Source organism: Lolium perenne, chromosome 5 (genome assembly GCF_019359855.2).
Source record: "Lolium perenne isolate Kyuss_39 chromosome 5, Kyuss_2.0, whole genome shotgun sequence".
Taxonomy (NCBI): domain Eukaryota; kingdom Viridiplantae; phylum Streptophyta; class Magnoliopsida; order Poales; family Poaceae; genus Lolium; species Lolium perenne.
In genome coordinates this window covers 212101443-212114676 of record NC_067248.2, presented here as the reverse complement: position 1 = coordinate 212114676, position 13234 = coordinate 212101443, and the positions used below count along the sequence as shown (strand labels likewise).

The following is a 13234-nucleotide window of genomic DNA, read 5'->3' as shown; positions in this document are numbered from 1 at the left end:
ATGACATTGGTCATTATTTTCAAACTAAAAAAGGTTTGAGACAAGGTGATCCTTTGTCACCTATTCTCTTTAATATTGTGGTGGATATGCTTGCTATCTTAATTGAAAGGGCAAAAAATGATGATCAGGTAGGGGGACTCATTCCTCACCTTGTTGAAGGGGGGATCTCTATCCTACAATATGCTGATGATACTATCCTTTTCTTGGAACATGATCTCCAGGAAACAGTAAATATGAAACTAATACTATGCCTTTTTGAAGAGCTATCTGGGCTTAAAATTAATTTCCACTAGAGCGAGATTTTTTGTTTTGGGAAGGCAAATGATGAGGTGGACCAGTATAAACAGATCTTTGGATGTGATGCTGGTTCTCTACCTTTTAAATACTTAGGCATTCCTATTCACTTTAGAAAGCTTAGAATTTCTGATTGGTATCCAGTGGAGACCCGATTTGAGAGCAAATTAGGATGCTGGAAGGGCGGATTATTGTCCTATAGGGACAGGCTGGTCCTTATCAATTCAGTTTTAACAAGCTTACCGATGTTCATGCTTTCTTTTCTAGAAATACCCATTGGGGTAAGGAAAAGATTGGATTTTTATAGGTCTCGTTTCTTCTGGCAATCTGAGGAAAACAAAAGAAAATATAGGCTCACCAAGTGGAATATCGTCTGCAGGCCCAAGGATCAAGGGGGTCTTGGTATTGAGGTCCTTGAATTGAAAAATAGATGTTTATTGAGTAAGTGGCTTTATAAACTTCTTAACGAGGATGGGGTGTGGCAGGAGTTGCTACAGAACAAATACCTAAGACAAAAGACCTTATCCGAGGCACAAGCTAAACCAACAGACTCTCCCTTTTGGAAGGAATTAATGAAGGCTAAAGACGATTTTTTTAGAAGAGGTTTTTTTCAGATAGGTAATGGTATGAATATCCGATTTTGGGAAGATACCTGGTTAGGAAATACACCATTAGCACAACAATATCCATCCTTATATAGTATTGTGCATCATAAGAATGTAACAGTAGCTCATGTGTTAGCCCAAACGCCTCTGAATATCAGTTTCAGAAGGTTGTTGGTGGGAAACAAATGGTCTTTATGGTTACAGTTATGCCGAAGACTTATGAGGATTAATTTATCTGATGAGAAGGATCAATTTGTTTGGAAATTGACAACAAATGGCGTGTTTACGGTGAAATCTATGTATGAGGATCTTATGAATGACCATACCCCTTTTTTGCGAAAGTACCTTTGGAAAGTTAAAGTTCCTTTAAAGATAAAAATATTTATGTGGTTCTTAAGCAATAAAGTTTTGCTCACTAAAGATAATTTAGCCAGAAGAAGATGGAATGGTTGAACAAAATGTGTTTTTTGTGATGAGCAGGAGACAATTGAGCATTTGTTCATCACTTGTCCTTTAGCTAAAATTCTCTGGCGTACGATTAATTTTACTTTTGCTCTCCCACCTCCAACCAATATTACCAATATGTTTGGTAATTGGCTACATGGAGTTGATAGACAATCAAAGGCTTTCATCCGTATTGGGGTTTCTGCCTTATGTTGGTCTATCTGGAGGACAAGGAATGATATTATTTTTAACAAGAAACCTTCCTTTCACTTTTTGCAGGTTATCCATATGGTGTCACACTGGGTCCAGTTGTGGGCTCTTCTGTCACCGGAGGGACAGCGGGATGCTATGGCTACTGGATGCACACGGCTCCAGATGGTCGCTCAGGATATCTTGTGCCTGGCTGGCTGGCGGCACAATATACGGATACAATGATGTGTAGTCCGTTTCTTCTAGTTGTCTTTCGCTGGTTGATTCTTGTATCAATTCTAGGCGATGCCGGAGATATTTTAATTTTGTACTCTTATTCTATTAATAAAAGGCCGTGTGCATCATCATGATGCAGAAGCCGGGGTTCCATTCCCCATTTCGAAAAAAAATGTGAATCAAATTCACGTAATCATGTCAACTTTGTCCATGAAATGTGTTATGAAGGGTAGAATGAATTAAAATACTTTTAAAATTTTATGTTTAGCTAACACTTGATTGAATAATTGTACTCGCCTATTCTTTCACAACTATCGCGTTACAAGCCTTGCTAAGCTCCTACGCGCCGACATTAATATTTTGTCAAAAAGCTAAAATTGCAATGATTATTTCAAATGGATATGTCCCCAGTATTCAATAAATCGTTTGATTTAATAATTCATATATTCCTGTGAAAATTATGTATATCAAAAACCAACCCGCACGAACCACTAGTGGGTATAATGGTGGGTCTCCTTGTCTACTGCTATATAATGGAGTATAAACTTGAGGCATAGGGGAGGATACACTAAATCCCGTGCCATGGCGCAACAAGATCAAGATATGATGTACTACTACTACATTTATTACCCTGTCCTCTTGGCCACAATGCTAGTACTAGTTCCTCTCCTCCTCGTCAAGCTCAGGCCAGGCAAACACACCAAAAACCCACCACCGGGGCCATGGCAGCTGCCGGTGATCGGCAGCCTGCACCACCTCGTTGGCGCCCTTCCGCACTACGCCATGCGGGACCTGGCACGACGGCATGGCCCGCTCATGCTGCTCCGTCTCGGTGAGATCCGCGTCGTCGTGGCCTCGTCAGCCAGCGCCGCTAGGGAGGTCTTGAAAACCCATGATTCCATCTTTGCCACACGACCCGAGACGAACACAATGAAGGCGGTGAAAGGGATCCGCGGCGGCATGGGCATCATCATGGCGCCGCAGGGCGAGCACTGGAGCATGGTTCGCAAGCTCTGCGTCAACGAGCTTCTTAGCGCACGGCAGGTCCGTTCCTTCCAGGGCACCCGCGAGGCAGAGGCCGGGAGGCTCGTGGCGTCCGTCGCCCTCGCGTCGTCATCCAAGTCCCAGCCCGTGAACTTCGGCTCCCACCTCGCCACCTACCTCCATGACGTGGTCGTGCGAGCCGTTGTGGGCGACCGGATCACGGACCGGGAAGCCTTCATAGCGTGCCTCGACGATTCCATCACAGCCGCGGCCGGGTTGAGCCTCGCCGACTTGTTTCCGTCGTCAGGACTCGCCCGCGCATTCGGCGGCGGTAGGACGCGACGGTTGAAGGCGTTGTCCAAGCGTCTGAGGCATGCGCTGGACGGTGTGCTCGCGGAGCAAGGAGCGAGGAGGTCAGGCGGCCCCGGCGGCAATAGGGATGAAGACCTTCTAGACGTGATGCTGAGGATCCAGGCGGAAGGCACCCCTCTCGAGATGGGAACCATCCGCACCGTGATCATAGTACGTAAACCAGACATCGCCGGCGTCAACCAAACCGGTCGATTTAGGCAGACCGCTCCGTACACGTGTTTGACAAGGTACTACTCCTTTCATTGCAGGATCTCTTCGCGGCGGGCATGGAGACCTCGACGACGACGCTCCAATGGGCCATGGCGGAAATGATGCGGAACCCAAAAGTGTTGGGCAGGGCAACGGCTGAGGTGCGCGCTACCCTCGAAGGGCAGAGCCGCGTGACGGAGAAGGCCCTACCAGAGCTGCGCTACATGCAACTCGTAATTAAGGAGACGCTACGGCTGCACATGGCCGCGCCGCTGCTCCTCCCACGGGAGTGCCAGGAGTCTTGCCGTGTCCTCGGCTATGACGTGCCCAAGGGCGCCATGGTGTTGGTCAATGCGTGGGCGATCGCCCGGGACACCGAAAACTGGGGCCCCGACGCAGAGGAGTTCAGGCCGGAGAGGTTCGAGGAAGCTGATGACAGCGCTGTGGTGAACTTTAAGGGGCAACACTTCCAGTTTTTGCCGTTCGGCGCGGGCCGGAGGAGTTGCCCAGGGATGATGTTCAGCCTTGCTGCCATGGAGCTTGCGCTGGCGAGCCTCCTCTTCCATTTTGACTGGGAGCTCCCAGAGGGCACCGTTCCGGCTGAACTGGATATGACGGAGAAGTTTGGGATCACGGCGAGGAAGAAGACCGATTTGCTGCTGCATGCCCGTCTTCGTGCGCCTCTTCCTCCTAATCTATAGGCTTGCAATTCCAGCCAGACTGCTTCCATCTTACGCCATCTCGTCTCCTCAAGCAAATAATGTAAACTAGGTTACCTGCTTGTATACGCTATCGAATTATATGTGTATTCAGTATTTTTTTATCAAATTTGATTTACAAACATGACCTCTGATATATATATATATGGCACAAAAGAATATTCTGAAAGTTTTTGTCTATGCAATTTAATTATGTGGGGTTGGTACGAGTTCAGTTTGCTAGTATCCCTTCTAAATTGTTTGTCCGTCTCATGAAACATGTCTAAGATTTGTTAAAATTTGAAGTCCTTGCTTGTGTATAGTAAAAGACTAGTTGAATGCCTGTGCGTCATTATGGATCCGTAAAGTTCAATAACCATTTCTCAAATCAAGAACACTGAGATATATTACCACTGATTGATTTACAACATGTCACTAAATCAAAGATTATATGCCTTCTGAAAGACAGCATTCAGATTTTCACACATAGAAAACCAAATAATGCCAGTAAGCTAGACATGTGTTTCAAATGTTGCAGATCGATGAATGTTTGCAATGTGACAAACCATTGGAGTAGAAGTGAGAAATTATTTGTATGCTAGGCAGTGATATTTTATATCGACGTTCAAGCTCCAAGGACTGATTCTATTGTTGTTGTTTATCTAACGCAGATTTTGTCCACGAGTTTGGAGAATCATGATCAGGATGAAATTTGAATATTTGATGTCGGCGTCAATCTATTAAGGGAATGGATAATTCTTGCGTATTACTAAATGGTGTACGTGCATCAGATCATATATACTGTTAGCCTATAGCAGTTCCATCGCCCTTTTGTCAATTTTCACTCACATCATATTAATTGTATCCTCTGTGTTCATAATGGTGGAGCGTGAAATTTTACCGTAAACAAGCTCAGTAAACCCATGTATTGTACATAGTGGTACTCTTATAATTTCTCTGATTATATTAAGTGGAAATTATGGAATGATGTGGCCCTGCCATCATTGCCCCCTCTCTGTCCGCCGAATTGTATTGTACATAACATAAGATTTGAACCTTAAAGAAAAAGAAAGCAGTATTGTTCCAACCTATCTATTAGTTTGTATTACTTTCGGGGCTGTTTGTACTGATGTTGATGATTATTAATAGATTGGTAGAATTTTCACAAAAAAATGTATCAAATTAGGATGTTGGTAAATTATCTTACCAGATACGTGTTTAAATATACTGAATATATCTGTAGTAGCTAGATTTCAATCTATTTGTACGGTAAATTACTTTGATAGGAAGCCTAAGAACGATATGAGTAATTCAAGGTGGAGGGCACGACGGATGGCGCGCCATGTGGTAAGGGAGGTGCAGGCGTCGCGAGGTGCCAGGGTGATTCCATATTGGGCTCAAGGTAGACTATGCGGTTTTGTTACTTGGATTAGATCCAGCGACTCAGGATATTTGGACTGGAAGGTCATTGGATCTTTTCACCTGAGACTAGAACCTTTTCTTCCTGATTCTCGAATACTGAATTAACAAGTATAGTATTGTTTGGACTTTAGAGGTTGATACAGTGCTCCAAAGAATGCATCAGTACAAGCATTGCCAGAAAATTATGGTTCTCCTTACAACATAACTTAATGTACAAGAACCTGTTTACTCAACAACTTCTAAGCAACATTTATCCATCTATGTTTGTAGTTTCTGTTTTATGTACATATATAGTTTAATCTCTCCTACAGTTAGACGTGGAAGACTGAATTTTAATGGAACTCTTCAGGTTTGCTTGTTGACGTTGCGGCATGAAAGATGTTGATTTGTCGTAGATTTTTGGCAGGTATCGCTCTAATACTAAAGTTAAAATTTTCCATTTTGTATAGCTTGCATTAAGTATATTCGTGGCATAACACAATATCAATGTAAGGAAGTAAACCAAGGAACTAAATGCGAATATCAAAAGCAAGTACAATTCTGAGGATGATGTTGTTGGAGAATCTGATTACGCTTTTAGTTTCCTCCATCTAGACAAATTCAAAAAAGACTACTCAAATTTTGGCCGCATTGACCTTGTTAGGAAATTCCACTATTTAGTACATAATATACCATTTAGTATGCCGATTGGTGTATGTAGAAGAAAATGTTTGGACATTTATGATTGTTTACCATTGTAGTATTGCCCAACCATGGCACAGAGTTTCAGTAACAAAGATGCATAGATTCATAATTTCAGTAGTACTCATGTTAAGATTTGTGTCTCTCTGCTCTTAATATGTCTGATCCATATATACTTCTATTCATGGTATATCCACTACGTTTCAGAACAAAGATGCATAGATTCATAATTTCAGTAGCAGTATATAATTTTGTGGCTTAATTATTTTTGGACTAATTAACGATTAATAATTGCATTGTGAAACATTCCTCTTCTCATATTCCTGCTATATCTGCACCTTCTCTGTGTCATGTGTCGGTACCAAAAGATGTTGCTTCCATGTTAATAAGCTCTTATCTTGCGACTGAATCTGTGCCAATTTACACATTCTGTCACATGAGATCAGCTACTTAGTTTATTCAGTTTGCAGATTTAAATAATTATCATTGCACTATTATTTAACAGTCTATACTAAGTTTATTAGGGCAATAGAAATACTAACTACTTAGTTGGATTAACTATGCAAATCGCTGAAATGGCACCATTTCTCTCTTAGTAGAATCACTTAAATGCCTCCTCCAGTTGCAAGGAGGTTCTTGCTTTTTTATTATTCACACAATCTATCCCACCAAGATTAATAGATACTATTCATGCTAGCAGGCCTTACAAGATTAAAGTGAAGTCTCTTATATTATTCAGAACATTTATGTATGAATTTTGGTTGTTAATCACTATATGAAACTATTATATTATTTAGTATTTTCGTGGCCAAAGAGACACACATGCTACAGTAGAAATATTTTTGATACTTTTACGTACTTACAGGTTAGTGGGGAATGGAACATGCCCTGAATTTGCATTTCCAGCTATGTTTGTCCACCAAGGCATACATCATTATTAAATTTGCATGTACATAGTTTTACGTCATCTATAAATCTGTGACTGATGATATGCGGTAATTGTTGTATATTTTTTCATAATAGCATGCTACAACCATAATATCTTTGTAAGACACATATAGTTTTTATTTCCATATGCAAATACTGTTCAAAGCAATATATATTTATACTCTTTTATTGATCATATAACCATTTGACAAGCATGTAACTCAATTAAAAGATGTAATTTAAGGAAATTTATAGAAAAAAGATGATAATTGAATAAAATGACTGATTTACTGTATGTCAAATATTACCATGAATATATTATATTCAATAATTTACTAAAAATATATAGAAGCATAAAGAAAAGTAAGAGATAAAAAGGAATGAAATGCAAAAAATGGCATTGTCTCCTGAGTCCTGATGTAGGCTTGCACACTCCGCCGCCTCTGCCTCCCTCGGTCTGTGTGCATGTGATGGATCTCATGTTGGTTTCGTCTGCTAAGTGGCGGTGTTGAAAGCTTCTCTTTTTTTTTTTTTTGCTCCAGGTCCATGTAGTGATGATCCAGATTTGCATTCGGGAAATCATTCTGAGAAAAAGTATCTTCTCTGCCTGCTTTTGTTTCTGCTTGCTTTTTATTAGGTGATGACCATAGCTAAGCCGTGTTCTTTCTTGCAGTGAAGAGGCAGCTTCCCATATGGTGCTGAGAAGTTAGGGAAGAAGGTGTTGTGATACATGCCTTTGTCATATCACTATATGCATTTTTTCCCAGTTGTGCGATTCCTGATTTGGTCATAATTGTATTATCAAAATGTGTGGAACTCCAATTAGCTGCTCTTTCATTGGAGTAGGTTGCATCAGAAAGGCGTTAGCTGCATCCTCAGGATGGCGTGCTCTTCTGTTTTGTCTATTTGTCATCGTCATGTAGTATACTAGATAATACCCCGCGCGTTGCAGCGGAAATTCACAGCAATACATAAATATCAAAATTCATGTAGTGAATAAGATTAGCTTGACCTACAATATAATAGCTAATTGATAAAATGCAGATACTGAAATTACATATACTATAGTAAGGAAACAAAAGAAAAGAAAGACTGATAGTAGACAGACTACTCGCCGCGCCAGGCTGCATGACTATCTCTAGATCTTGCTGGCTCCAATCCAACATTTAATCTCCTAAAATCAAAAGGTCGTCTTTGATCAGCTCGAGCATATATGAGATCTAAGATGGCAAAACAAATTGCTGGAAAATTCTCCAGAATTTTTCTTTCCAAATGTATCATACCCCATATATAGCAACCAGTTCACCTTCTGTATGATTAGCAGCCATGAAAATCCACCAAATCTGTTGGGCTGCTGAATTTTGTTGGGTTGAATGTTTAAAAGCTGCACCCTAGTCCAATCACCATGGCTAAAACCTTTCTGCTGCAGCAGATAATCAATGAGTAGGCGCTCCATTAGCAATAGCCACATAAAAACTGCATCTTGGTTGCACTTATGTTGTCCAGAGCTTAGCAAAATAAATTCCAAAAATCAATAGGAACTATGCTTTATTGCCGAAGTTGAGATGTACGTTCCGAAGTCCGTGAATTTCCACTCAATGGTGATCCTTCTGTGCTGGCACACCCGGGATATGCATTTCCAAGAAATTGTAGACAAAGTGGATCACTTGAAGTTTCAAGGAATTCTGTACAAAGTTGATCACTTGCAGTCACACCCGAGCAAGATTCAACTATAGCAATTAGGTTTAGCCAACTGGAAAAAAAATCTAGGAAAAAAAGGAAGTACTAGTAAATTAATAATTGTTATTCTAAATATTTCGTGAGTTGGTTGAGACGTTTGTTCCCAGCACCTAGCAAACAATCTAGCATGTTGGATAAATGGAGTTCAGGAAAAAAGAATACAACAGAATACATCAGCTACTAATTTATCAAAACACAAAACATAGGCCGGCATAATTAAGGACATGCACAACGGATCCATGGTCCATGGTGCTCTTGCTCGATGGTATTATGGATACGGAGTGAGGTAAAAAAAAAGAAAAATAGATCAAGGAATCGTCAGTCCTGCAGATAGATCCGCATTAATGGAGAAGAAACAAAACATAAGAAATATCATGGTGGAGAAATGATGGAGAGACCTGCATACTTCTGCTCTGGCTAGGTTTGCTGCTCAACTTAGGTATGATCAGAAGCAGAATATATACTCAACACACATATTGAGAAGCTAAAAAATCAACACAGACATTCTAGATGAAGCAATAATCAGCTCATAAAAAGAGAAGATTATTACCTTTTGAAATCTCTTTGAACCTTTATATGGTTTAGACATTTCATCAAGCACCTGGATGTCAATTTGAATGTTTGAATAAAAAATTGTAGGACATCACAATATGGCACAAATAGTTGTTTCTCCTAATGCGCCAAAGTGAATAACATCCATGTTGGATTGCTGCCTCTGCCGAAACTTATTCAGGTACCATTCGTAGGGAACAAACTCAAAAGCAAATAGTGTGTTCAATACTAAGGCCATTATTAGAGGAGAAATAGATAGAGAAACTTGAATTACCCCATGGAAGAAAGGGGATAAGGGGAAATAAAGAGAGCATGTTGCTGACAAAATCCGCACTACGGGGCCGATTGATAGATATTGTTGATTCAGTTGAGACTGGAAGATGCTCGCTTCTGAACTCTGAAAATCGTATGCCGCTCAGTATAAAAGAATAGAGAACAACCCCATGGTAAAGAAGATGCAACTATTATGTGATTGAGGAAAGTAGGATTAGAAAATACTGACCATGATCCATCTAGAATTGATGGAGACATTGATTTGTATTTTGTAACACTGATTCCGTAAATAAAATCTTGATCCGTATCATGGAAGAAAGAGCTGATTAACACCCAAAATCCTTGAGAATGACGGAAGTGCTGGGAGGGCAGGGATGGGATAGGAACGGACGGAGAAGCCTTCTGATCTGGATTTTGGCCGGAGGCAGAGGACCAGGGGAGAGCTCACAGGGAGGAGTTTGGGGAGCCGGAGGTGAGTGACATACATATTATAGACCACCACCCGCTCGGTTTGCCTCGTCGATTACACTCTCCGTTGGGTTCGTTTTTATTGTCAGGAGAAGAAGCGACGCAATAGGATTGGGTTGGTTTTTACTGCCGGGAGAAGAAGCGACGCGCAGGATTATGATACGAATGGAACGCGTACCTGGGACGCGATGGGCTGCTACAGCATAGCGTGCAAGGGAAACACAGTGACGTGGACGCCTGAGAACACAGGAAAATCAAGTAGTGGGGGTTTCCTATTTAGATAGAAAAGATATGAAGCCGAACCTGATATGTTGTTTAGGTCAATGTGCAAGTATGCTACCTGAACACTCTTGAACTTTGGCCATGTACTATCTACGTTTGTGTGATGTTTATGCCGTATGATATGCCAGAGTATGTTGTGCATTATGACGTGTCCTCTAAATGGATTGACAGTACGCGCTGAACACTGACGGCTGGTCGAGAAGCTTGCTTTGGGTTTGTTTTGCATCTTTGGTTGTGATGGATCATGATTAGTATGCTATATCTCGTGGTATGCCAGAAAAAAATTAGCCTGTGTTTGCCGCAATGTTAGCTAGGTAAATATTATTTTTTAGCAAATTTGCGAAGTTAGTCCTTAAGCTATTTCAATTGTTCTTTGTTTGTTTCAGCTTTTCTTTGTTGACATATGTTCGTTTATGTTGTGGACACTGTTATTGATAGTGGAGGCCCTTTGATAGATTTACCAGTATGGGCTTCATGTCTGCGTGTCCCGGCCTAGGCTGATCTTCCCGTGCAAAATGTAGAGGTGACATCTATCCTTTTCTCTGGGAGGAATTATGCATGTCCCAACGATGTTTCCTTAGCAACCTAGATTACTTTCGACCGGGCAGAAAGAACCAGCAACATTCTCCGTGGCAACGGCGAGCTGCGGCTAAGACAGGGACCTCTTGATCCGTCCTACAACTGTGGCTGCTCCACGACCTAGCATATACGACTATGAACACATAAAGACAACACACAAGAATCTGGGTCATGCAAGAACGACTGGCAGCCGGTGCGGCGAAGCGCGCATGACCATCTAGTTTGTAATTATTATCATTGTCCACGTAGTACCTCACCACATGTCTTCCCCTTCCCCAATCCACGAGTGACCAGCCTTATCGAGCAATTTTCTTATCCCAAACATGTGTCTAGCAACTCCTATAGACTAACTTGCAAAAAAACTCCTATAGAGCCTAGCAATCATACAATAAATCAACTAAAGGTTGAACCTGAAGATAGCGGAGAAGAGCAAATACTAATAAAAAGAATCAGCTGATGAACTTGCTAGATCGCCTAGAGTAGACCATTGACGGGTAGGAGAGGGACTGTGTGCATTTACCTTGTCACTTGGAGGAGGACGAAACCGTCGACGTTGGCGTGGTGACGACGGCGGATCGGTGAGGGAGTAGTGGCGGTGGAGCTTCCCGTCGGCTCTGCACTAACCCTAATCGGTGGGTCGTCTGGTGGGGCGAGTGGCAGCTCAGGGCAACCTCGTTCTGTGTGCCACTGGCCCCCACCACTCTATATAGTGCAGGCGACAGGGGCCCACCAACAAGCGAACGGTTGGGCGTCCCCGATCAGGGTGCGGTCGAGGTCAAGGGGTCGTTCCAGAGCCGTTGGGCTCTGGTGCGGTGGAGATCAATCCTAACATTCTCCCCCTTGATCTCAACTTTTCTTTTAACTTTATACTTTCACTTTATTCGTTTCATTTTGGATCAGTCCATAGGGCATGTTTCATCGTCACAGCTCTATTACCGATAGAATCAGACAGCCACAATACACTTCTCTGTTTTGAAACAAATTATTTTACTTTTGGGCCTCTTATGATCCAGGATAGGTAAGACTTTCCCTTAAACCCATGCCGGCTACGTGCTCCTTGAACACGCTGGGTGGTAAACCTTTCGTTAGCGGATCCGCAAGCATATCTTTTATCCTTATATGCTCGAGACTTATAGTTTGATCCTGGACCTTGTGTTTCACAACATAATACTTAACCTCAATCGGTTTCGTAGCTGTACTCGACTTGTTGTTGTGAGCATAAAATACTGCAGGCTCATTGTCGCAGTACATCTTTAGTGGTTTGTCAATACAATCTATCACTTTCAAGTCGGGTATAAATTTTTTTAACCATAATGCCTGCCCCGTGGCTTCATAACATGCTATAAATTCTGCATACATCGTGGATGATGCAACTATGGTCTGTTTGGAGCTTCTCCACGAAATAGCTCCCCCTGCGAGGGTGAATACATATCCAGATGTGGATTTTCTATCATCTTTACCCCCCACAAAATCTGCATCTGAATACCCTCTTATTTCTAGGGAGGAATCAGATCTTCTGTATGTTAGCATGTAATTCTTTGTGCCTTTCACATAACGCAATGCCTTCTTTACCATTTTCCAGTGTTCAAAACCTGGATTTTCTTGATATCTACCAAGTATTCTGGTGATAAATGCTAAGTCAGGGCGAGTGCACACTTGTGCATACTGTAGGCTTCCAATAGCTGAAGCATATGGAACCGCTTTCATTTGATCGAGCTCGTATTGATTTTGGGAACTTTGATGTTACCCAAAACTGTCGTCCTTGACTATAGGGGCAGGTGTGGCACTGCACTTATGCATATTATACTTACTTAGAATCTTTTCTAAATAAGCCTTTTGCGATAGTCCTAATACTCCATTGTTCCTATCTCGGTGAATTTCTATGCGCAAAACATATGACGCTTCACCAAGATCTTTCATATAAAAAATTGAGGACAAGAACTTCTTTGTCTCTTGCAGTAGACTAACATCACTGCTGGCGAGCAGAATATCATCCACATACAAGATTAGGAAAATATATTTCCCACTTTTAAACTTTGTATAAACGCAATTGTCCTCAATATTTTCTTTAAATCCAAATCTCTTAATTGTCTCATTGAACTTTAGACACCACTGTCTGGAGGCTTGCTTTAATCCATAAATGGATTTCTTTAGGCGGCATCCCATTTCTTCCTTGCCTTCCATGATAAAACCCTTGGGTTGTTTCATGTAGACATTTTCTTCTAAATCCTGTTTAGAAATGCCATCTTTACATCGATTTGATGCAACTCTAAATCAAAATGTGCAACTAGTGCCATG

At 41.6% G+C, this 13234-nt stretch overlaps 1 protein-coding gene and 1 long non-coding RNA gene across 2 annotated transcripts; both read left to right on the top strand.

Annotated features, from left to right (window-relative positions):
* The first annotated feature begins 2343 nt into the window (after positions 1 to 2343).
* On the top strand, positions 2344 to 4177 carry LOC127301851 (desmethyl-deoxy-podophyllotoxin synthase). Its single transcript, XM_051332129.2, has 2 exons — positions 2344 to 3275; positions 3374 to 4177. The coding sequence occupies exons 1-2, from the start codon at positions 2352 to 2354 to the stop codon at positions 4013 to 4015; spliced, it is 1566 nt and encodes a 521-aa protein (XP_051188089.1). The 5' UTR covers positions 2344 to 2351; the 3' UTR covers positions 4016 to 4177.
* Positions 4178 to 5621: 1444 nt separating this feature from the next.
* Positions 5622 to 7963, top strand: LOC127301850 (uncharacterized). The gene is made up of 3 exons (XR_007852497.1): positions 5622 to 5840; positions 7585 to 7636; positions 7716 to 7963. It is a non-coding gene; the product is annotated as an uncharacterized lncRNA (long non-coding RNA).
* Positions 7964 to 13234: the final 5271 nt, after the last annotated feature.

What these genes read in the sequence shown, in the direction of transcription:
- LOC127301851 (XM_051332129.2), top strand. Translation starts at nt 2,352, where the DNA reads ATGGCGCAACAAGATCAAGATATGATGTACTACTACTACATTTATTAC. An exon ending in CCATCCGCACCGTGATCATA is followed by an intron (nt 3,276 to 3,373) that starts GTACGTAAACCA and finishes CTTTCATTGCAG; the next exon opens with GATCTCTTCGCGGCGGGCAT.